At 47.4% G+C, this 26580-nt stretch overlaps 1 protein-coding gene across 3 annotated transcripts in view; it reads left to right on the top strand.

Annotated features, from left to right (window-relative positions):
• The window catches only part of HPS3 (HPS3 biogenesis of lysosomal organelles complex 2 subunit 1), a 379346-nt gene extending 353194 nt beyond the window's left edge, over nt 1-26152 (top strand). For all 3 annotated transcript variants that reach the window (XM_086944096.1, XM_086944098.1, XM_086944097.1), the window contains one exon: nt 25005-26152. In XM_086944096.1, the coding sequence (XP_086800222.1) occupies nt 25005-25132 (128 nt within the window). In that variant the 3' untranslated portion in view covers nt 25133-26152. The remainder of the gene's footprint in view (nt 1-25004) is intronic.
• The last annotated feature ends 428 nt before the right edge of the window (nt 26153-26580 follow it).

Genomic DNA, 26580 nt, shown 5'->3' with positions numbered 1-26580 from the left:
AAAGGGTTGGTTACCACAATGGGACAAATATGCACCACCCACTGGAGGGTTTAAAGTCAAGATCGGACGCTGGTAACACCACAGGTACCACAATGCAGTGGTCCAAGGGAAGTGATTCCTAAATGGGCGGAGCCACCAGAGACAAAAAACATTGAAAACCTTACCTGTGGCAAGCCAACGGACTGATTTGGGGCAGGCATAACCTTGAAAAAGTTTCCAGACGAAACGAAACATGTTGGTTCAGATGCCTTGTCCTATTGCCCGTTTGAAAGACGTATGCAATAAGCATTACAAAGAAGGAAGAGCCAAGGAGTCAAGAAAGTTTTTCATAAACAGTGGTATTATTTCCAAATTGGTTGAAGGTCAATACAGTTAAAGCAGCACTGTACAGAGTGGATCGTGTGACAACCCGGTGACACTTGGTGCAGGTGCTATATACAATAAGTGACAAGTGAGTGTGCAAGTGTTTTAAAATGACAGCAATTGCGACGCATTAAAACAAAGTTCACAACATCAAATGATGGCCCCAGTGGAGACAAGTAATTGTTCACTCGAAACAAAGTTATTAAGATGGGAGCACAAGATGTGGAATGCGTCTTTAGGTTCGAGCTGTCTAGTCGACGGCGTTTCGATCCCTGTTGTTCGGGATCCTCATCAGGACGGGGTTGTCGATGAGAACAGTGCTGTGGGTATAAAGGGGAGTTTGAGCGCGTGGACTAGGAGGGAAGCGCATAGGGGGGGGGGGGGGGGGGGTGGTAGCAGGATTGTGAAGTTCGAATTATTTAGCGAACTAAGGCGTGTTTTGAAGTGGGGGGTGGAGGGCCTGACCGTGGCAGGGACACCGTGTTTTTAAGGGGGTGTCTAGGGTATAGTATACTAGGGGATATTTAATCCGTTATGCATGGGTTGAGACATGGTCGCGCCATGCGGAAGGCTGTAAACTTACGTAGTAGCTTTCCTAGGATGGCAAAGTCCGAATCCTGGGTTAAACCTCAGTATTTCACGATAACTATGGGTTAAAAAGTGATACGTCAGAGATTTGAGGGAGAGTCCCTCCATTAGTGACGATCAGTGCCCTAGGTAGAGGTAATTACCTGGATGATTCTTCCGTCTGGGCAGCGAGCGGCGTAGGCGAGTCCTGCAAGGGCCAAGGGAGAGGGGGGGAGAGTTGTTTAATGGATGGCTCACGGTGTCAAAGTAAGCCAAACAGACTTCTGAGTTATCCGAGCGTGCTCGGGGTTTGCTTCAGAAAGTTCATTACCTGAATGAATCAAGGAGGATGGCCGTAACCGGGGTCTGCTGTCACAGCGGGTTGCAGGCAATGAATGCACTAGCTATTCGCGGGAGTGAGCCTGCTTAAAAAGACAGGAGAAGGGCGGCCAATGGGGTAGAGTCACGTGGTATTCGAAGGTGGGGCAGGGCCGAGTCCCGGCGAGCCATAGGCTGTTTCGGGGCCGAGCCTCTGTTGGGAGTGTGGGAGGATTCTGGGTAGTTTACTAGGTTACCTAGGTGATACTCGAGGGGAATGAGTAGGCAGAATTGGGAGCGAGCGCGCCTGATCTCGTGGGCGGGCCGGATGGGACTGATTACGTACAGGTACGGGCGTGATTTGGGGCTGGGTTACGTTGTAATCAACAAACAACATGCTCTGTAATATATTTGTGACAATATACAGTATACATCTGTGAATGAGCATTTCAAAAACAGTTTCACATATGTTTATATATTCACGAAAGCATTTGTAGCAGAAAGAAACGGACATATAGTTAGAGACAGAATTAAGAGGAATCAGACGGAGATGGTATTTGTCCATTCATCAAGGGTATTGAGTCCTCGGTTGACAGAGTCTGTCTTTGCTATCCATTTGCATTCTGCCCTGTTAAGGAGGGTGGTCATGTTGCCGCCCCTGATGGGCAGAGTTGGTTTTTCAATGACCAACCATTTAAGATCAGTGTCTGAATGTGATTTCTCCAGGAAATGTTGGACCAACGGAGCTGTCAGAACTTTGCAATTGATTCTACTTTTATGTTGAATTATTCTTTGCTTGACCATTTGTGTGGTCTGGCCAATGTAGATCAATTCACATGGGCAGCGGATGGCATATATGACATTCTGAGTCTTGCAGTTCGAATGGTGATTCAGTTGGTAGGTCTGTCCATTATAGACAAATTCCTTAGTGTTGTAGGTAAGTTCACACACGCTGCACGATTGGCATTTGAAGTGTCCTTTCACAGGTGGCATTCCCCAGGCTGCAGTAATGCTATGTTGGTCCGTGGGAGTGGTTGGCCATGTGATGGCCCGGACCAGATGGTTCGCCAAGTTTTTACCTCTCTGGTATGAGAACAGTGGGGGTTCGCGGAATTGTTCATCAGACCTCAGTATTGTCCAGTTATTTTTGATTATTTTCGCAATTCTGTTGCTTTCCGGGTTGAAAACGGAGACAAATGGGATTCTGTTCATAGTTTTGCGGTTTACATTTGGGACCAGTAGATTCTCTCGATGGTTGTACCATGCGCGTTTTTTAGCCTGGTTGATTAGGCGGCGTGGATAGCCTCTATTGATGAGTTTGGTGGCCAGGATGTCAGCTTCTCTGAAGTAATCTTTTCTCCATTTGCAATTGCGCCGGATTCGGAGGAATTGACCAAATGGGAGACCATCTCGTAGGCCTCTAGGGTGGTTACTGGTGTAGTGCAGCAAGGTGTTACGTTCTGTCGGTTTCCGGAAGAGCGAGGTTCCTAGTTTACCTTCTTCTGCATGTATAATCACATCAAGAAATGGAAGGTCATTTGTTTTGGTTTCACTGGTAAATTTAAGGTGTTCCTGTGATGAGTTAAGCCAGGTCATGAATGGTTGTAAAGTTTCAGCAGTTCCATTCCAAATCAAGAGAATGTCGTCAATATAACGACGACACAGATGGATTTGTGGTTGGTACGGATTGATAGGGTTCAGAATTAATGTTTTCTCTAGGTTGTGGACAAACAGAATTGCAAAGTTCGGGGCAAAGCAAGCGCCCATGGATACTCCCTTGGTTTGGAGGTAGTATGTGTTCTTGTATAAGAAGTAGTTGTTTTGTAGTGCTACCCTCAGTAGGTTCATGATGAATTCGGTTGGAATTTTAGCTGGTTGGGGTCTGGAGTTTAGCAGGATTTTTATTACTTCTAGGCCTTCATCGTGGGGTATGTTTGTATATAGGGACTCAATGTCCAGACTGGCCATGATTTGGGTGTCTAGGTCGAAGGGTTTGTCCTCTATGGTGTTGATGAGGTCCATAGTGTCTCGTATGTAAGTGTCCGTTGTTGGTACAAACTCCTTAATCACAGCATCCAGATATTTGCCTAGGGGTTCCAAAATGGAGCCACATCCTGAGACGATAGGGCGTCCAGGTGGGTTATTGGCGTCCTTATGGATCTTGGGTAGGATGTACAGGACCGGTGTTCGAGGGTGGGGATTGTTCAGGAATTCAAATTCCTTTTTCGTAATGATGTTCAAATCATGGTTGGTGAGTTGCCGCTCCACTTCTCTGTCATATTGACAGAGAAGTGGAGCGGCAACTCACCAACCATGAACACTATCGGGCTCTTTCCAAAGACCCTTTGGCTGATATCAGACGAAAGATCCTTGATATCACCACCTCAGCCAAGGATTTGAACATCATTACGAAAAAGGAATTTGAATTCCTGAACAATGGACACTTACATACGAGACACTATGGACCTCATCAACACCATAGAGGACAAACCCTTCGACCTAGACACCCAAATCATGGCCAGTCTGGACATTGAGTCCCTATATACAAACATACCCCACGATGAAGGCCTAGAAGTAATAAAAATCCTGCTCAACTCCAGACCCCAACCAGCTAAAATTCCAACCGAATTCATCATGAACCTACTGAGGGTAGCACTACAAAACAACTACTTCTTATACAAGAACACATACTACCTCCAAACCAAGGGAGTATCCATGGGCGCTTGCTTTGCCCCGAACTTTGCAATTCTGTTTGTCCACAACCTAGAGAAAACATTAATTCTGAACCCTATCAATCCGTACCAACCACAAATCCATCTGTGGCGTCGTTATATTGACGACATTCTCTTGATTTGGAATGGAACTGCTGAAACTTTACAACCATTCATGACCTGGCTTAACTCATCACAGGAACACCTTAAATTTACCAGTGAAACCAAAACAAATGACCTTCCATTTCTTGATGTGATTATACATGCAGAAGAAGGTAAACTAGGAACCTCGCTCTTCCGGAAACCGACAGAACGTAACACCTTGCTGCACTACACCAGTAACCACCCTAGAGGCCTACGAGATGGTCTCCCATTTGGTCAATTCCTCCGAATCCGGCGCAATTGCAAATGGAGAAAAGATTACTTCAGAGAAGCTGACATCCTGGCCACCAAACTCATCAATAGAGGCTATCCACGCCGCCTAATCAACCAGGCTAAAAAACGCGCATGGTACAACCATCGAGAGAATCTACTGGTCCCAAATGTAAACCGCAAAACTATGAACAGAATCCCATTTGTCTCCGTTTTCAACCCGGAAAGCAACAGAATTGCGAAAATAATCAAAAATAACTGGACAATACTGAGGTCTGATGAACAATTCCGCGAACCCCCACTGTTCTCATACCAGAGAGGTAAAAACTTGGCGAACCATCTGGTCCGGGCCATCACATGGCCAACCACTCCCACGGACCAACATAGCATTACTGCAGCCTGGGGAATGCCACCTGTGAAAGGACACTTCAAATGCCAATCGTGCAGCGTGTGTGAACTTACCTACAACACTAAGGAATTTGTCTATAATGGACAGACCTACCAACTGAATCACCATTCGAACTGCAAGACTCAGAATGTCATATATGCCATCCGCTGCCCATGTGAATTGATCTACATTGGCCAGACCACACAAATGGTCAAGCAAAGAATAATTCAACATAAAAGTAGAATCAATTGCAAAGTTCTGACAGCTCCGTTGGTCCAACATTTCCTGGAGAAATCACATTCAGACACTGATCTTAAATGGTTGGTCATTGAAAAACCAACTCTGCCCATCAGGGGCGGCAACATGACCACCCTCCTTAACAGGGCAGAATGCAAATGGATAGCAAAGACGGACTCTGTCAACCGAGGACTCAATACCCTTGATGAATGGACAAATACCATCTCCGTCTGATTCCTCTTAATTCTGTCTCTAACTATATGTCCGTTTCTTTCTGCTACAAATGCTTTCGTGAATATATAAACATATGTGAAACTGTTTTTGAAATGCTCATTCACAGATGTATACTGTATATTGTCACAAATATATTACAGAGCATGTTGTTTGTTGATTACAACGTAACCCAGCCCCAAATCACGCCCGTACCTGTACGTAATCAGTCCCATCCGGCCCGCCCACGAGATCAGGCGCGCTCGCTCCCAATTCTGCCTACTCATTCCCCTCGAGTATCACCTAGGTAACCTAGTAAACTACCCAGAATCCTCCCACACTCCCAACAGAGGCTCGGCCCCGAAACAGCCTATGGCTCGCCGGGACTCGGCCCTGCCCCACCTTCGAATACCACGTGACTCTACCCCATTGGCCGCCCTTCTCCTGTCTTTTTAAGCAGGCTCACTCCCGCGAATAGCTAGTGCATTCATTGCCTGCAACCCGCTGTGACAGCAGACCCCGGTTACGGCCATCCTCCTTGATTCATTCAGGTAATGAACTTTCTGAAGCAAACCCCGAGCACGCTCGGATAACTCAGAAGTCTGTTTGGCTTACTTTGACACCGTGAGCCATCCATTAAACAACTCTCCCCCCCTCTCCCTTGGCCCTTGCAGGACTCGCCTACGCCGCTCGCTGCCCAGACGGAAGAATCATCCAGGTAATTACCTCTACCTAGGGCACTGATCGTCACTAATGGAGGGACTCTCCCTCAAATCTCTGACGTATCACTTTTTAACCCATAGTTATCGTGAAATACTGAGGTTTAACCCAGGATTCGGACTTTGCCATCCTAGGAAAGCTACTACGTAAGTTTACAGCCTTCCGCATGGCGCGACCATGTCTCAACCCATGCATAACGGATTAAATATCCCCTAGTATACTATACCCTAGACACCCCCTTAAAAACACGGTGTCCCTGCCACGGTCAGGCCCTCCACCCCCCACTTCAAAACACGCCTTAGTTCGCTAAATAATTCGAACTTCACAATCCTGCTACCACCCCCCCCCCCCCCCTATGCGCTTCCCTCCTAGTCCACGCGCTCAAACTCCCCTTTATACCCACAGCACTGTTCTCATCGACAACCCCGTCCTGATGAGGATCCCGAACAACAGGGATCGAAACGCCGTCGACTAGACAGCTCGAACCTAAAGACGCATTCCACATCTTGTGCTCCCATCTTAATAACTTTGTTTCGAGTGAACAATTACTTGTCTCCACTGGGGCCATCATTTGATGTTGTGAACTTTGTTTTAATGCGCCGCAATTGCTGTCATTTTAAAACACTTGCACACTCACTTGTCACTTATTGTATATAGCACCTGCACCAAGTGTCACCGGGTTGTCACACGATCCACTCTGTACAGTGCTGCTTTAACTGTATTGACCTTCAACCAATTTGGAAATAATACCACTGTTTATGAAAAACTTTCTTGACTCCTTGGCTCTTCCTTCTTTGTAATGCTTATTGCATACGTCTTTCAAACTGTCTCTACATAATACCTGTTGGGAACTGTCCTCATCTACATATTGCACCCATCCCAACGTGGTTTATGGGTTTTCTCCTGTTGTTTTCTTACATACTTGTCCTATTGCCCTGCACGAAATAAATTGTTAAAGGCAAGTTCTTGTGCGACTCATTTATCTCTCGAGGGAGATGTTTTGTTGAATATATGTCGGCTTGATTCCGCCGAGGAGGAAAACGCACAGCAAAACGAAGCGCCAGGCAGCCCCGCACCTGAACCAACTTGCCAGAGACCGCCACACGGATTAGGGGTTTGCGGTGCTCCCGGGAACTGGACTCCGGTATTTTGCCCTCAGTTAGTCTCAAAAGGTGGCTGACATCGAGGGAACCTGCAGCATAACGTCGTAGCAGAGGATTTAAAAGGGTTTATTACCACAATGGGACAAATATGCACCACCCACTGGAGGGTTTAAAGTCAAGATCGGACGCTGGTAACACCACAGGTACCACAATGCAGTGGTCCAAGGGAAGTGATTCCTAAATGGGCGGAGCCATCAGAGACAAAAAAACATTGAAAACCTTACCTGTGGCAAGCCAACGGACTGATTTGGGGCAGGCATAACCTTGAAAAAGTTTCCAGACGAAACGAAACATGTTGGTGAAGATGCCTTGTCCTATTGCCCTGCACAAAATAAATTGTTAAAGGCAAGTTCTTGTGCGACTCATTTATCTCTTGAGGGAGATGTTTTGTTGAATATATATATATATATATATATATATATATATATATATATATATATATATATATATATATATATATATATATATATATATATATACACATACATACATACATACATACATACATACTTTGGCGCTGTTGTGCTGGCTCTCTGCCGGTGCAGCAGCACCCAAGCCGTGCAAAGGCCTCCCGCCTGATCACAAGTTCAACTCGTGCAGGTGGGCAGTCTTTTTGCCTTTCCCACAGCGGTGCCTGAAGAACAGGCACCGCAATGGGAACGGCCATAATGTTCCAGCACAGCATGGACTGTGAAGTCCATGCTGTGCTGCGACTGGGGGTGCAGCGGGACAGGGGGGCACACGTTGTGCCTAAACCAAGAATTCAGAGTTTAGCGAAATTAAATTATGATATAAATTTGTGTATATATATATATAACTCTCCACTTCCTTCCAGGTATTTAAAATACACAAAGAAGTACTGCACTCCCGGGGCAGTTTCAGCTCGTTTATTTGGCTCACAGTGACCACAAAAGGCACAACAGACGCGTTTTGGCAAGGGTGCCTTTGTCAATGTCACTGCCACGTTTGAAACGCCCTATTTTTAACCTCACACAGGGTGGTAGACATAAGAAAAGGACTAACACTCGATATATATGACGAGCGCCATTTTGTAGTGGATATAGATCTATCCAAACAGCAACAAAACATATAGAAAGCAGCAGTCCATTCAACAAAATGCATTTCTCTTTCAAGTGCACTTTATAAAATTGATCCAAAATATTATAGTCTTCATAAATCTCAAACAAATTACATATTGTGCACTTAAAACAACCCCTGTCATGGTCATTCAACATTGCTGTAAAATTCATAAAGCAGTGGATCGGCTATTAACCTTTTCAGACAACATTTCGCTTGAAAATTCTAAATTTCCATGTCATCAAACACTAGTCTCCTCCCCCCTGGATTGCGTGAGTCACATATTTTGAGCACGTCATTAATTCATTAGAAAATAATAACTTTAAAGTTTTCTTTTTACCTTTTTTTTCTTTTCCCCCCTCTCTTCCTTACACTTTTTTGTTCATGTTTTACATTAGCAGCTTGTCATCGTCAAAGTGTCATTGCATTGCATTACCCTTATGATCCAAATTTCCATGATTGATAATTTATCAAGTTTTTCAAACGTATAAATAACGAATGATAAAACCAAAAATTACAACTATAGATCAAGACAGAACTAAGACCAAAACTAAAACAGGACTTTACACGTAGAGTGCCTTACAGTGTTAGATTTTACATTTTGGATTTGATATACCAACCCAATAGTTAGCTTTTTTCTAATTGTTCGTACTCGTTAGTTACTGACCTATGTGTACAGACAATTCTTGTCCACAGTTAAGACCTTGCGGATGTTTAGTAAGAAGATCTATTATATAGCGAGACTCTAATCTGCGTAGCTGTTTAGGTCTATCTCCCCCACGCACATTAGGAGGAACATGATCCAGATCATAGAACTGTAGCTTGTTACGGTCACTCGCGTGTTTGTCAGCAAAGTGGCGCACAACTGGGTATGCCTGATAGATCTTATCAATTGCACGCATGTGCTCCAGCACCCTGATCTTAACGGGATGAACTGTGCTCCCTATATAACGGAGTCCACATGGGCATACAAGGCAATACACCTCATAAGGGGTTCTACATGTAATGAACCTCTTGATTTTTTTGGTTATGTCTATCTCTGGAATCTTGTATGTTAACATCCTCCTACTATTAACGCAGGCCTTGCATTTACTGCAGGGATAAAAGCTCATTATTTGTCTCAGGGTACTCCGCCTTTCTGGTGGTTTATCTAAGTGACTCCACACTAAGACATCCCTAAGGGACCTCGCTTTTTTAAAGGTCACCAGCGGTTGAGGTGGAATAACCCCACTGATGATATTGCCAGTCATTAGAATAGGCCAGTTTTTCTTAAGCATTCTTTTTAGGTGGTTTGCCGCTGCAGAATAAGGGGTTACCATCCGGAACTTCCCTTGATCATTTGAAATGTTGTCCTTGTTTTCTAATAGCTTAGTCCTCTCTGTGTTCCTCACTTTTTGTAATGTATTTGCCAGGACTACAGAATCATAGCCTCTTACTTTGAATCTAGCCATACTTTCTGCTGCAGCCTTCTCAAACTCTCCCTCCTTGGAACAGTTTCTTCTTAGCCTGAGTAATTCCTCATAGGGGATACTCTGGACGAGTTTTGGTGGATTACTACTGCTAGCAAAAAGTATAGAATTGCCCGCGGTGGGCTTGCGGTACAGAGTGGACTGCAGGGTTCCCTCCTTCATATAGATTCTCAGATCCAGGTAGTCCACTGCCACTGGACTCACTGTACCTGAGAATCTAAGATTTAATTCACTCCTGTTTAGGAGGTCAATGTATCGATTTGCTGAATCTGTGGTTCCCTGCCAAATGATGAGCAAGTCATCGATGTATCAATACCACTCTATAACCTGGCCCGTGTCAGTCTCACATTGGTAGGTTCTGGGCACCCGCTCCTCCCACTAGCCAACGAACAGGTTCGCATAGCTAGTGGCAAGGCAGGTGCCCATGGCCGTACCAGTGAGCTGCCTGTTATGTTGTTCCTCAAATAAAAAGATGTTATGTGTCAGGCAAAATTCAATAAATTCAACAAGCATGGCATTGTGTTGTGAGAACTGCAATTGGCTTTTCCCCAAATAAAACATCACTGCTTTAGCTCCATCCTCATGTGCTAATGCTTTAGCTCCATCCTCATGTGCTAGTCAAGGACATCACTGGTCCTTGACTAGTGATGTCAAGGACCATGAGTAAATAATCAGACTCCCATTTTACATTCATAAGTCTCTTCAGGAAGTCCTTTGTGTCCCTGATATAAGAATACAATTGCACCACCCACGGAAACAAAAAGTGGTCCACAAACATTGATAAATGTTCAGTTAGTCCATTTAGAGAGGAAACAATCGGCCTGCCTGGAGGGTTTACACTGTCCTTGTGCAGCTTGGGAATGTGGTAAAACGTTGGGATAACGGGGCTGCAACTGCGTAGAAATAAATGCTCTTCCGATCTCAGCATCTCTCGATTGTACCATTTGGCAATTAGATCATCATACGCCTTGATACTGATCTCATACACTTTAACTGAGACTTTCTCATAGCAGTCCGTGTTTAGCTGTTTTACTGCCTCCATACAATAGGACTCCCTTGTTTGTAAAACCACATTTCCCCCCTTATCTGAGGGTTTTATGATAATGGTTTTATCCTGTACAAATTCCTGCAATGCCTGTTTTTCAGCATTGGTCAAATTACTTGGACAAGCTTTCTGTTTCTTCTTAACTCGAAATTTTAGAAGGTCATTAATCATAGCTTCCGAGAATAAGTCTATGGCATCCCATGTCATAGGAGGGTTGAAAAGACATTTTGGTTTAAAAGGGCTATATTCCTGGTTCTGTTCAATGCCCACATTAGCCACTCTTGCCATCATATTACAATTTGGTTCCTGTGTGTTGGTTACAGTCTCCGTTCTTAAATCCTCAAGAAGCTCTATCATTGGCAGACGTTTCCAATTAGAGCGTCGGTAGCAGTTAACCTCATTGTCGTAGCCCTGTTTTCTTTCAGATTAGATCTAGTTTTGAAATACTTGTGGAGTTTAAGTGTCCGCACAAAGTTGAACAAATCTATGCGGGTCTGTGTGTATTCCAACTGATTACCAAATCCGTAAGAGTTCTCTCTGTGAGGTTGACTACTGTTAGATTGGACGTCTCTATTGCCTGTTTGAATTCTTTTCGCGGTTCACCCAGCTTGGGGCTTTGCCCCTTCCTCTTCCTGTTGACACCCCCTCTGCGGGTTTTCCTGCATCTCCTTCCGGGGGTTTGTTTTTCCCTCCCCGTAGCCACGACTGGCGAATAATTTTGAATTTGTCGTCAAAAGGAGTATGAACCATCCTCCTTTCCACCGATGCACCTAGTAACTCATCACTTGATTCGTTTTCATTTTCAGTTGCCTCCGATTCAGATGTCTCCACTCGTGTAGTGACTTGTTTGGAGCGTTTCTTTAGTTCCCTCCTTGTACCATCAAACTTGCGAGCAAAGGTAAGTACTCTTCCTTGTAGGTAGTCCTTCTCATCACGAGAGAACTTCTCCTGTTTGCGCATTTTGATTTTATTCTCATACTTGAGTAAACGCGCTTTCATTAGACCCATTAGATCTTCAAGTTGTTTTTTATCAGTAACTTCCTTTGCCAAGTCATCTTCTAAAACCTTAATTTCCTGCTAGGCTTTGTCCCCGTCACTCCAGGCACATTTCACCAGTATGCTTAAGGTGCCATGACAGTACTGTGCAGTATGTTCGGCCCAGTCTGTCAACAGTTGTGGGTCTGGGTTTTCGTAGGAGGGCACAGTGTATAACTGTGGTATAGATGGCTGGTATTTATTCTGAGGCATCTAAGGCAGGGTATTGTGAAGCTGGGGAGAGGAGGCACAGTTGCAGAGGGTTTAGATATTTGTTGAAGAGAAGTTCCAGTTTTTTCTTGAAGTGAGGAAATGATTGATTGTCACTTAATTCCTGAGGCAGCGAGTTACAGATTCTAGAAGCATTCCTGGGGATGGCGCAGGTGCAAGATTTATCTTTCTTAAGTTTTGGCGGAATCAAAAGTAGACTGAAAGATCTTCGAAGAGGTCTCTTTTGTCCGGCATTAGATCATTTATTTGCAGGTTAGGCTGTTTTTTCCTTGTAAAAAGCTTTGTTGGTTATGCAAGCAGTTTTGAGTATAACTCTTGCTTTGATTGTAGCCAGTTGAGTTTCTTGGGAGTGGCATTGATGTGGTTGAAGCAAATCTCCCCCTACAGTTGTCTAGCCGCTGTGTTGAGTGTGGCTTTAAAATTTGCTACTGCCACTGTGCTCTATGCAGCATTAGGAACAAACTATTTCACTTAAGGCAAAAAAATCATTTCAAAACTATAGTAAATTTAAATATTTAAAAAATAAAAATCGTTTTATTGAAATGAATAAATTACATATTTATCAGAATGCTTAATACATATAAATTAATGCAAATTATTTTTGTCAAAATACCAACATCTATTGTCAAAATAATAACTACCAATAAATGCAATATTATTTACAATTAAAAAGCATAACACAATTAACACACACAATAATAATTTACAATTAAAAAAAACATTTTAATGTTATTACTTACATAACTTTATACTCAATACCTCGACAAGCTACACACCACACTTCTAAAATGTATAATATTTACACATTTTATTTAATTCAATATCTCAAACTAATATAACGAATTAACTACTAATAAAACAATTACATTCAATTACCTTTCCACCCATTATCCATTTAAAACAAACAACCCACTCCTAATATATAAATTAAATATTAACGAATGTGCATAATTAATAATCAACTAAACAATATTACTAATAAACTAAGAATAAGTTAATTATATTTAATTAACTTACCATCCTTTATCCCTAAAAATAAAACTACATATAATCTAAAAAATATGTTTTTTTTTTATAAACACATTTTTATTTAGTTTACAAAAGAAAAACACCAGCCGGTCAACACAGTGTTTCAATAATCGAGTATTACAGTCTTCAAAACTCGTTACCCAATGTACAGACGTTACTGAAACAAAAATGAGAAGGAGACAGTCAGACCCCACATGATTAGATCCCTCCCGCCAATCACTTCCCCCAAATTCTACGGTATTTCTTAGGGTAACCACATGCCACATACATAACTTTCTCCTGTGTGGCACACCAGTCTACTCCATTCTGCCAACGCCCCACACTTGGGGGTTCCGGGCATTTCCAGGAGGCCGCAATGTCTCTTTTAGCTACCACCATAGCTGTAGTGCAGAACAGTTTCTCATTGCGAGACCCGTCCAGCCCATCAGTGATGCCCAGGATTGTGTGCTTAGGGTCGTGCCGAACCCCCCCACCCTAGAACCTCAGTGAGTTCTTTTTCGATGCGCCTCCAAAACCCCGCCAGGAGGGGGCAGGCCCAAACCATGTGAAACCATGTGAAGGAAGTTAGCGGGATCATGGCCTCACCTGTTACAGGCTGAGGACAGACTAAGCCCCGCGCGATGAAGGCGTACGGGGTGAGATATGCGGCGTGTAGGTAATGGAGCTGCGCCAAGCGCAGCCTAGCAAAGGCGGTGACCGTTGTGGGGGCCATAAAAGCGTCACACCAATCTTCTTCTTCCAAGTGGCCCACCCAGTCCTCCCACTGTGCCCTTAGTCGGTCCAAGGATGTCGGGGTGTTGTTAATCAGTACACTGTAAATGCGGGAAATGCCACCCTTCTCCAGGTCCCCAAACATAATCTGGACCTCGGGCGGGCTGTGATCTGGCAGCCGTGTGCCTGTTGTGAGGTGTAAACCTAGGGCATGCCGTAGCTGGAGGTAGCAAAATAATTGCTAGTGGTTCAGCGAGTATTTGGTTTGGAGATCGTCAAAGGAGCGCATATGATCCCCCACCCAAATGTCCCTCAAGTGCGTAATACCTATGAGGTCCCAAGTTTCAAAGCCCCGAAGCCCGGTCACTTCTTTGAGCAAGGTCCCATGCCACAGGGCTGTACAGTGGGTCAATGTATGTGTCCAGTTGGTGTGCCGCAGCGCTGCCCGCCAGGCCAGTTACACCGAGCGCGTCACCTCCGGAATACAGGTGGGGATCGGGGTCCCATATAGATAGGATTGGATTCTGTCAAGGACCAGCTCTCCCAGTCCGAGCCTATAGGCCAGGTCAGACTACCCCCTGTTGAACCAATCGTGTATGGAAAGAAGTCGCATGGCTTAGTAATATAGGTGAAGGTGAGTCCTCCCCAAACCCCCGTCGAATGAAGGGATCCTGCAAGTACTGAGTGCTAGCCTGGACCTACCCTTCCCCCATAAGAACCTGCCGGCCGAGCCGTCGAGCTCACGGAACCAGGCCCTGGGAAAGCACACAGGGGTGTTATGAAGCATGTAAAGAAAGCGGGGGAGCACCATCATCTTAAAGAGGGCCACCCTCCCCATGGGGTTGAGCGGCAACGACTGCCACCGCTGGAGGTCCGCCTTGGTAGGCTTCACCAGTGGAGTGACATTAAGGGCCCAGCTGAGCTCGGGCAGCAAGGCCACCCAGATCCCCAGACACTTGAATGATTGACGACGTAGAGGTATTTCGGATTGTCAGTTAAAGCATTCCCAAGAGAGATGAAGGGGAACCAGGACCGATTTGTTGGGGTTCAATTGGAGGCCAGAGGCCTGTTCGAAGGACTGCAAGATTCGAAGACAGTGGGGGCCAGACCGGGCGTGGTCTGCCAAGTAGATGAGGACGTCGTCTGCTTAGAGGGCGATTTTATCCGGTTCGGCGCTGGGCCATTCCAATCCCCGCACCTGATCGCAAGACCGCATCAAGGACGCCAATGGCTCCATCACTAAGGCAAAAAACAGGGGTGGGGGGGGCAGCCCTGCCTCGTCCCTCTGCAGACCAGGAAGGGCTCCGACAGGACTCCATTCACTAGAACACGAACCCTCGGGAGGGCGTACAGAACCTTAACCATGGCCCGAAAACGGGGACCAAGTCTCATCGTATCAAGAATATCCTGAAGGAACCCCCAGTCCACCGAGTCGAAGGCCTTCTCAAAGTCTACCAGGAGAAGCGCAAGGTACGGGGTGAGGAGGTGCCGATGGGCCAATGCCGAGTGCAATCTGCGATGACAGTGACGGGTCCTGCAAGATGGCATACACCCACATTGATCAGGGTGGACCAACGTGGTTAAGTGGGGTTTGAGTCGCTGGGCCAGGAGGGTGGCAAACAGTTTGACCTCTGTATTTATATGGACGATGGGGCGGTACTCTGAGCACTGTGGCGAGGGGGTTGGGACTTCGGAAGGACCATTTCCTGAGGGAAGGAGCCCTTCTCCACAGCTTCGCGAAACAGTGCATCTAGGTGGGGGATGAGGACCTCCCGGTAGTGAGCATAGTATTCTTTAGGCAAGCCAACTGGGCCCTGTGTCTTGCCAGACGAAACATGAGCGATTGCTTCTCCAATCTCCTCACAAGAAATAGGGCGGTCCAGGTCGCTTTAGCGACGGCATTCACACACGGAAGGTGGCCCCCCTCCACGTCTATCAGGTCCGTAAGGGACAAGGTTGGGGCTCGGGCCTCGTATAGCCTGCGGTAGTAGGCGGCAAACGCCTGTGCCATCTCCATGGGGGCACGGCTCAGTGATCCATCTGGTGCCACTATTTCAGGTATTATACGGTTTGCCCTTGGGTACGTGGCCAGGCGGTGAAATAGCGAGCCAGTTTTGTCGCCCCATCCATACATCCTGGCCACAGAGGAGCGCCAAAGGCGTTTGGCCTCGTCCAGTAACAGCTGCTTGATCTCCGACTGAAGTCGGGTCAGTAGTCTCGTGTCGGAAACATCCGGGAATCTGGCCAAAACACGCTCAAGGCGCCTCCCGTGAGGTAATCTGTTCCAGTTGGGTTTGTCGCTGAAGCTTGAGTTGGCCCTTGGCGACCCCCCTGATCGTGGCCTTGCCCGCCTCCCATAGTAGTTCCCGCTTCACCGCCTTCCTGAAATCTTTGTCCTGAAGAAACCAGGCATTTAACCTCCATGTTTGCCGGACAGAGGCGGGGTGGGGGGGGCTGTACGGAGCAGCACTGGCGAATGGTCAGAGATACCACTCGGGAGAAGCGAGACTTCCTGAATCGAAAGACAATCCATTGAAGGGACGAAGATGGTGTCAATGCGTGCCTGTGTGTGGTGTGCCGCTGAGGTATGTGTGAATCGTTTAGAATGAGGGTGCCATAACCGCCAGGCATTGCACAAGCTCAGAGATGCAAACCAAGACCTCAGTTGCTTGTGCAATTCTGCCATGGGACGGAGGGCCTGTTTTGTCGAGATCGGGTGAGGAGACCACGTTAAAGTAACCCCCAAGGAAAGTGGGACCAGGCGGCAGAGACGCCAGGAGGTCCACTGACTTAGCTAGGGTCATCGTCCGCATCGAGGGGGGAGAGTAAAGGGGCATCAGGTTGAGCGGGTTGCCGTTATTGTGCCGCAGAGGGCCACAAAAGTGCCCTGGGCATCAAGAGTCGTGTGGACAGTCACCAGAGGGAGGGAGCGTCTCACCAGGATTGCCACGCCTTGGGAACCCCTCACAAACCCAGAGTGCCACACAAACTTAGAGTGCCACACCCTAAGAAGGGGCAGTGATTACGCAGCAGGTGGGTTTCCTGTAAGAGCAAGACGTCCGCCCCTAGGCGCTGCGCGTATCTGAGGACAGCTATGCATTTAAATCGATCTGGGAGGCCATTGACGTTCCAGGATATGATGCATAGGGGGGGCGTTCAGTAATGTTGCATCGGACATGGTGTGTGGGATAGTAGTGGGGCCTGAAAGGGGAGGTCGGGTCTTTCTGTCTCGTCTGGGTATATGTCAGGGTGTTTCTTGAGTACTGGTGTGGTAGAACTAAAAAATAAATAAAAAATAAATGAGGAAAAAACACGGGACAACGGTCCCCCCACCTCACACTTCAGGAACGGAAGCATCTGTTGCCCGAACAACCAACCAAAGAATGAACAACCAAACTAAAACGCTTGAGAATGGGAAAGCGTGGAGGACCCCTCCTCTTTTCAGGATGTACATAACGAATCCATCGGGAAGAAAAGGAATAAGCTAAGACCAGGCACACCCTCCGGCCGCGGAGTCAGGCCCGGCGGGCCGATGTGAGATCAAGCTAGTTCTTTCAAAACCACCGGGCTGCAAGAGAGGTCTGTGTCCGGGAGAACATGCAGGGAGGGTCGGGCCAAAGCGCCCCCATGGGCCAAGTGGTCAGATGATCCCGATCGTCCCCCAGCTGAAATCTCATAGGAGAGCGTACGGGGTGAAGGGGGCAACCCGGTGGGGAGTCCGAGCAGGTCCGCCTCTGCCCATGGCGCCTGCGTGAGTGCTTACGCTGGGGTCGGGAAGCGGGAGGGGCAAGGCGAGATGGTCCACCCCCGCCCCATCCCCTCCCCTGGTCCGGAGCTCGGCCATCAGTGTGCAACGGGCGTTCCTCCGTCGCCCAGGTCCATGCCGCTGTTGGGTCTTCGAAAAACAAGGTCTTGTTGGCGAATATAACACGCAAACGTGCAGGGAAGAGAAGCCGGTATTGGATATTGAGCGTCCTCAACTTTTGTTTGCCGTTGTCGAAGGAGCGGTGCTGGCTCTGGACCTCGCGTGTGTTGTCCGGGAAAATCATGATGACGATTTTCGTGTAGGAGCCGCTGCTGTTTGTGGTCCTCATACAGGATGGCGTCCCGGTCTTTGAAATTAAGGATCCACATTATGATGGGTCATGGGGACGCACCCGGAGGGGGGCTTAGGGGCCATAGATTGATGGGCCCGCTCAATCAAGAACCAGGGAGAGAAGGAGCCCTCAGGGACCCACAACTTGAGCCATCTCTCCAGAAAGTCTGCAGTGCTGCCCTGCTCCGCCCCTCCGGGAAGCCCACCAGGTGAAGATTATTGCGCCGGGATCTGTTTTCCATGTCTTTGGCCCGGCGGTGCAGCTGAGTGTGTGATTGAAGGCGGGCCACCTGCCCCTTGAGCTGCAGTACATAGTCTTCCACGGTGGAGATACAGGTCTCAGTTTCCTTGATCCGGGCGTTGGCGCTTCGGAGGTCTTGCCGAATAAGAGTCATGTCCACGCGCACCGCCATGATATTGCCCTCCACTGAGGTTTGCGAAGCATGGATGGCTTGCAGGATAGTGGACAACTCCGCCGAGGGCTGTGGTTCTTGTTCCGCGGCTCACCCATCTGCGCCCGCTTCCAACGTGGTGAAACGGTCCATTTTGGTTTGAGTGGCCGGAGCCTTTGCCGATCTGTCCTTCCTGCCCATGGCGACACTCCAAGGAGCTATGGGTTGGTCCTGTAGTGGGGGAAACCAGGTATCCCCTGTGGGCGGCTCAAATTCAAGCGGGTGGGACAACCAACACAGTTGGGACCAGGTCGCCACCACCCGGTGTGTGCGACCGAATCCGCCGTCCTGGACAGAGTAGGTCTTCAGAGAGGAGGGGGGAGGGTGAGACGACGAAAGTGTAGGCCCCGTAGCCACAGGGGAGGCCCCGCTAATCGAAGCTGCGGCCCTCACGGCAGGCAACAGAACAGGTCCATGCTCTCAACCCCTCACAGGGTAAGGGACGGCAGGGGGACCGAAGTAAGCCACCCGATGCTCAGTCAGGAGAATAGTCCGAGCCCCGGCAGGGACCCGAGCAAGCCCAAGCCAAGAGAACACCGCCACTCGATGTCGCGACCAAGCCCCTCCAGGTAGACCTGGTCCGGCTGCCACCGCAGGATCCAACAGAGACAGAGCCCACACCGCCTGGGCCAGCAGTCGAGACCACCCCCCCCCCGCACACAGGCACCAGGGGGAGGGGGGGGACCTCAGTAGACCAGCCGCCACACCCAGGCACCCCCACAGCGCCGGGAACCACCTCAATCCAGGGCCCACGAGAAGTGACCAGGAGCAATAGGAGGGCCAGCGCCGCAGACTAGACTGCACATCGCCTGACGGCCGCGGTCAGTGACCCACACCCTGTCGTGGGTTGCAGGGCGCAGCTCAAACTGGAAGGTCAACACTTGCCACCCAGCCCTTCTGGCAGAGGCCCAAGGTGTTTGCAGGACAATGCAGGGTCGATAGAGCCCACGCCGCCCTGTCAGTGCGGACGATTCCATCCCCCAGGCAGTGGCTCCCAGCCCAGGAATGTCACCCCAGCCAGGTGAGCCAGGCCGTTAGAGCCGATCCAGGAGGCCAAGATAAATATAAGATCCCCTCAGGGCTCAGGGTGAGAGCAGAGCTACAGTTCCGGCCACAAGCCCCCAGGGGGTCGCGTCCACCGGTCCCCACCAGACACCAGGAGCGCCACTACCCGAAATGGCAGTCTAGGTGTGCCTGTACCACTGCGGCCCCGGGGGGCAGGCACAGCACGGGATAGCCCTGAGGGTCGCAAATTATCTGCAAGGGGGGCCACCACTCCACCCCCTGCTGCCCGATCGACAGCCGCTACACCCCCTACAAGTAAGCACCCTGCGGGCCGGCACTGCATACTTACTCATCCTCACCTCAGTGCAAATGCACATGGAAGGATGCCCAGGGGGTCCGGGAACCTGCAGACACCAAGCCAAAGCGGATCAAGGCCCGCGGGAGGTCTCCACAGCAGGCCGGCAGGTGGAGTCAATCCCGAGGTCACATCTCCAGTAGCCGCAAGGCCTCCGGCAGCTCCTCCCCTTCCGACCGATCTTGGGACAGGCCCCCGGGCTCCTCACCGGCCAGAGGAGCGCACCCAGGTCCCCTCCGCAGCGGAGCCAGGCGGCGATCAGGTGCAGGAAGACGGACCCACAGTCCCACCAGGCAGCAGCGGTGGGGCCGGCAGCGCCAAAGCTCAGGCTCCGGGATCCCCCGCAGGCAGGAGAAGCACACCGGAACCCGGCAAGCGGCTCCCAGGTCACCGCCACGTCGGAGTCGAATAGCAGGCAGCAATGGCAGGAAGCAACGGGAGGCAGAGTCACAATCCCACCAGGCGACCCAGACAGGCCAGCAGCCCCAGCACACTCCAGGCAGAACAGTCAAAGCCCAGGGCCGGGCCGGGATCCAGCAAACGCGGTGGCGAACAACATCTTGAGAAGGCCATGGTGCAGGTTCGAGGTTGTGTAGTCACCCGTAGCAATCAGGCAGGACCTCCGCGGAACCATCCGGATTCCAGGTAAGCAGGCTGTTGATGTTTGCGTCACCAGTGTCCCGATGGCAGGCGATTGCAGAGCGGATGACGAAGGGGTCCGGAGCACTCCTAAGGTGCGACCGCCATCTTGACGCTCTTGGCCACGCCCAATCTAAACAATATTTAAATTAGACATGTACATAATTATGATTTACACATTTTTTTAAATTAACAGTAATTGATATTATATTTCCTACACATCCTTTACCCATTCAAAAACCACAAAACACCTCCTAAAAAAATATATTACACAATTTACATAAGTGTCAATTAAATAATTATTTATAATAAATAATTTTTAAATAATTTACTTCCCACCCTATACCCATACAAAACTCACAACTCGCACATTAAATGTAACTTTAAAAAAGTATTTATACAGTTTCCATAATGTTCAAATAAATAGGTAACATTAATTATTAATACATTATAATTACCTTCCCACCCTCAACCCCTACAAAAAGCAAAACCCACACCTCAAACTTAAAAAAAATAATAATTAGATCATTTACATAAATAATTCGTTTAAATAATCAAATATTGATTATAATTAAATTACTTCCCACCTTGCCCTACAAAACCCACAACCAGCATCTAAAACTTAAAAACTAAAACTATTAATTATACAATTAACATAAATAATTAACAATTAAATAATTGATATTAATTAAAAAATATATATATTAATGGTAGTTACCTTCCCACCCAAAACCCACTCCTGAAGCGTAAATAAAAAAAATGACATACAATTAACAGTAATAATTATCAATCAATAATTAATATTATACACATTTTTTTAACTTTAAATTAATTTACTTCCCACCATATTCCCCTATAAATCCCACAACCCGCTACGGCACAAAAGATAACAATAAACTATTTAAACAAACATTTTAAAACATATACAATTAACATATGTATTAAAATACACAAAAATAATTAAAACTCGATTTAACAACATTTTTAACATTGATATTACTTACTTTTAAATCGATATTCTTGTCCACAATATTCTTGCTCACAATATTCCTGTTTCACAATATTTCCAAATCGATAATTGTGTCAATCGATATTATTGACTCAATATTTTGTCTCAACACCCTATTTAAATGCTAAATGTCTTTGACTGACGAGGTCTTTAAGTAGAGTGTGGTGTCATCACCATTAAGTTGATAGGCGATTCAGGCTTGTTTCAGAATCATTGCAAGGTGTTCTATATAGAAGTTGAATAGGGGCAGGAGACAGGATTGGCCCTTGAGGGACTCCTTGGGAGGCTGGCGTTACATTTGAGGTCGAGTTGTTGAGTTTGATTAGATGTGAGCGTTGTTTCAGGAAAAAGCGAACCACTGAAGGACTATTCCATTGGGGTCTGCACCCAGCAAGAGGGTGTTTGGTAGGATATCATGTTTGACAGCATCAAAGGCAGCCAAGAGGGCTAGGAGGCAGGCCTGTCCATCATCCAGAGGTCTGTGTAGGTTTTCTATGATTTTCAGCATTGCTCTCTATGTACTGTTGCCTTTCCTGAACCCAGATTGGAAGGTGTAGTGCATGCTGTATTTTTTAATGTGTGGGTGTTAACAGAAGATTAGTGAAGGCAAACTGAGAAAGTAAATGTGTACTTTCAATAAATAATCAACTTCAGATACTGCGGGGTAACTTCATGCTAGTTTTCTTTTTAATTAAAATTAGTGTGTCGACAAAGGTCAAAAGCAAAATCACAAAATTAAACTACTTGCTTTCTCAACAGTTGTACAGGCGAGGTGGGACATGTAGGGTTGCTACAACAAAAATATGTATGAAAAAGTGTTCTTGGTTTCCATGCTGCTACGAAGTTGTCTCCTAGCCATTGACCAGTGCAAATGGGAAACAACACTGTTTAGGAATGTTGACCTCCTACCATCCCAATAACTGCAGTGAATATTTAGACCTTAATTGTAGTTGGGCCAGCAAATCAAGATCACCCGATTGCACAGATTTTTGAGTACTACACTATTTACCACAGCTCCTGCAGTTTGCCTCTTGTGAATATCAGCAGGTCAGGTCTGCCTGAAATTAAATGTAGTATACCCTGCTAAATTTGGGATTTGGTACTTAAAGCAACAAATCTGAATGAAAGTCTGTATTTTCCTGAGAAAACTCAGAAGGTATTTACCGCACCCGGTAAATATTTAACACTCCTAGTGTTGGCGTTTACTGTGATCAGTAAATACCTTATCTTTTTCCAGCCCCCGTTGAATCAAGGCCTAAAGCTCATATTCAGAGTTTTTTTCTGACCCGATTTCTTATGGCCTAGGAATGCCTTACTCCTAAATATAAACGGTTAAGTCCAACTTTTTGAATATGGTCCTCACAGATCTACGACTCACCACCACCCGCAACAGGTACCCCGCCGGAGCTGGAGCAAGATCACCGCCGAGCAGCTCACCGCCTCCCTCAGCCAGAACACTCCCACCAGCACAACGGACCCCAACGAAGCAGCCAGCAACCTCACCGAATGGCTGACCGCCTGACAGACCCGGCAGCAAGAAAAACCCCTGGTTTGCCGACGAAACTCAAGGAATCCAAGAAGAACTGCCGCACCCTCGAGAAAGCCTGGCGGCTTGACCAGACCACAGACAACAGGACCGCCCTCAAGCACGCCACCCGCAAACACCACCAGCTGATCCGCGCCACCAAGAAGTCGGCACTCAAAGAACGACTGGACAACAACGCCCACAACAGCAAGGAACTCTTCAGCATCGTCAAAGAGCTCTCCAACCCCAGCGCCAGAAACAACGACATCACTCCCTCGCAAGACCTCTGCAACTCACTCGCCTCGTTCTTCCACCGCAAGATTGCCGACATACACAACAGCTTCGACGCACAGACCACGCACCCTACCACCGAACCAACGCCCGCCACCACCACCCTCTGCAACTGGACCCCGATCAGCACCGAAGACACCACCCGCACGATGAACTCCATCCACTCCGGATCACCAACCGACCCCTGCCCACACCATGTCTTCAACAAAGCCGACGCCATCATCGCACCCCATCTCCGGGACATCATCAACTCCTCGTCCACACCGCCACCTTCCCGGAGAGCTGGAAGCACGCCGAGCTTACCGCCCTCCTGAAGAAACCAACGGCGGACCCCACCGACCTCAAGAACTACCGTCCCATCTCGCTCCTTCCTTTTCCGGCCAAAGTCATCGAGAAGACCGTCAACAGACAGCTCGCCGCCTTCCTCGAGACGAACGGATCCCTCGACCCCTCGCAGTCCGGGTTTCGGGCCAACCACAGCACCGAGACTGCCCTAATCGCAGCCACTGACGACATCAGAACCCTGATCGACAACGGGGAAACAGCGGCCCTCATACTCCTGGACCTCTCTGCGGCGTTCGACACTGTCTGCCACCGCACCCTAGTGAAGCGCCTCAGCAAAATCGGAATCCGAGAGAAAGCACTGGAGTGGATCATCTCGTTCCTCGCCGGAAGAACCCAGAGGGTCCGCCCCCCCCCATTCAGATCCGAGGCCACCGAAGTTATCTGCGGCGTACCACAAGGAACTTCACTCAGCCCAACCCTCTTCAACGTCTACATGAGCCCCCTCGCAGCCATCACACGCCAACACAACCTCAACATCATCTAGGCCGACGACACCCAGCTGATCCTCTCCCTCACCAACGACCACACCACCGCCAGAGCCAGAGCCAGCCTACACGAAGGGATGAAAGACGTCGCCGACTGGATGAAGAACAGCCACCTCAAGCTGAACTCAGACAAGACGGAAGTCCTCATCCTGGGATCATCACCCTCCGCCTGGGACGACTCCTGGTGGCCCCCGGCCCTGGGCACCGCTCCCAAGCCAATGGACCACGCACGCAACCTGGGCTTCATCCTGGACTCCTCCCTGTCGATGACAAGACAAGTCAACGCCGTCTCATTTCGTGCTTCAACACCCTGCGCATGCTCCGCAAGATCTTCAGATGGATCCCCACTGAAACCAGGAAGACCGTTACCCAGGCACTCGTCACCAGCCGACTGGACTACGGGAACACCCTCTACGCCGGAACCACAGCCAAACTTCAAAAAAGACTCCAACGCATCCAGAACGCCTCCGCACGACTCATCCTGGACATCCCCCGACACAGCCACATCACCGGACACCTGAGAGACCTGCACTGGCTCCCCGTCAGCAAGAGAATCACGTTCAGACTCCTCACCCATGCACACAAGGCTCTCCACGACCTGGGCCCCAAGTACCTCAACGACCGCATGACCTTCTACACGCCCACCTGCAAGCTTCGATCGACCAGCCACGCCCTCGCCACCGGATCACGCATCCGCAGAGCCACCACCGGAGGAAGACCCTTCTCCTACCTGGCAGCCAATACTTGGAACTCCCTCCCCACCCATCTCTCCTTCAGGAAGCAGTTCAAGACCTGGCTGTTCGAGCAGTAATATACCCCTCTCCCCCAGCGCCTTGAGACCCTCCCGGGTGAGTAGCGCGCTTTACAAATGCCGTGATTGATTGATTGATTGATAGGGATGTCAGTCTGCTACATTCTGTTGTATAATGCATGCTCATAATGTGCTGTGAATTAATTCGTAGTTCTTTTGTTAATTTGAAAATTAATTATAATTATTTGAATTCCAAAACATCCCATGAAACCTACGTTTTATTTTACTCAAACAATATAAGTTGCTAGTAGAATATGATTTTTCTGAATATACTGTATTTCCCTCCAGCCATGGATGGACCCTTGGTTTCAGTTTTAATACTGTTTTTTTTCTGTTTACTTACAGAAACCTTATCGGTTGTTGCCATGGAATTGGATCTCCGAGACTTTCTTAGTGTTTGTCCAGACGATGGGAATGTAGCATTTTTCCTTCCTTATGCTATGCACCACAGTGCAGAAAGATTGGGTACTTAGAATATCAGCAAGGCTACAAATACACCAAAGCACAGCATCTGAACAAAAATTAGCTGAATGGAATACTGCAGCTGGTCCTTCGATGCTGAACCATGATGTGAATTTCAGGGCCAAATGTAGCCTTTGCCAGGTTCAATCAGTGTGCTGGGTTTGCATATCATCTCATGTCTGACCTGGCGTGTTCTGTGCAGTATGCCAGTTGTATCAATCCAGCACAGCACAAAGAGTGGTGGATGGGTTTCTAGCAATTCTGCCTCATGAATATACAGGAGGCAGGGGTTATTCTGCAGAGGATTACAACCAGCTGGCAATCGGTGGATGAAGGCTTGTTTGGGATTGCAGACATCTGCATATCATTGTGAAGAGGTGGCATTGCTCTTTTCCATTAAATGGGATTGCTTTACCAGGAGAATGGCAAATTGAAAAAAAGGGCACCCCTTTGAGAGGTCAGCGGTCCCTGGCGCTATTGTCTACGCTATCCCTTCTGCCCCGTGGTGCTCATAACTCTTATTGACACACTGGATGTCCAGCATAGACATTGCATTTTTGTTTTTCTCCCTCAAAAAGCCGCCTACTTTATAACGAGCAGGATTTTCAAGAATGTACAAACAGACAAATATCAGGCCTTTTATTAATTATTTGCAGCATGAACATATTGGAAATACAGTAAAAGAATGTGTTGATTGTTACTTACTCTATGTACCTGTCCATTCGTAATGTATAACACAACTTTAAATGAAACAAGCACAAATGCACCTAATTAAGCTGTACAGACTTTCTAATGCAGATCTGCCCAGTTGTATGGTATGTAATTTCTTCCAAGTATTATAACATCTCAAAAATAGAATAATTAAATACAGAAAAAAGTATTATTTGAAAACTATGTAAAGTATCAATGCAAATACTATTTCATAAAAATACGTGGTTGACTGAACTGCCTTAAACCTTGTTATCATATTTTTTATACATTTTGTTCTGTTAATGTGATACAAGAAAAATAAACAAAGAACAATCAAACAATTACAATTCATCCAGATATTTTTTATCAACAGCAAGTAAAAAATATGAAAAGTTGATGGAAAGGTCATGGGCACAGAGAGAAAAGGAATGGGAAATAATGGAAGAAGGAGGGTTTGAATGGTTTAAGAATGAGAGAGCGGTTAATTTCCCAATACGTTTTCCCTTTGTCTATAACAGACCACATCCAGAAATCATTTCCACATATGCGTCACTCCTATCCTGAAGCATATTTCCAATGTTTTTCTAAGCAGCACATATATCCTTACTCTTAAATTGTTCTTCCGTTTTAGTACATTTCCTACCATCACTTCTATATTTGTCCATACGTTTTCTGCAATACTTTTAAAACATCTTCCTAAAAAATAAAGAGAAGCAAATGCATCATAATTCTTACCATACATATGATTTATTGACATAAGTGGAAATTA

Source organism: Lissotriton vulgaris, chromosome 11 (genome assembly GCF_964263255.1).
Source record: "Lissotriton vulgaris chromosome 11, aLisVul1.2, whole genome shotgun sequence".
In the NCBI taxonomy this organism is placed as follows: domain Eukaryota; kingdom Metazoa; phylum Chordata; class Amphibia; order Caudata; family Salamandridae; genus Lissotriton; species Lissotriton vulgaris.
Note: the sequence above shows the minus strand (reverse complement) of the source record. Positions and strands in the feature narration are given on the sequence as shown.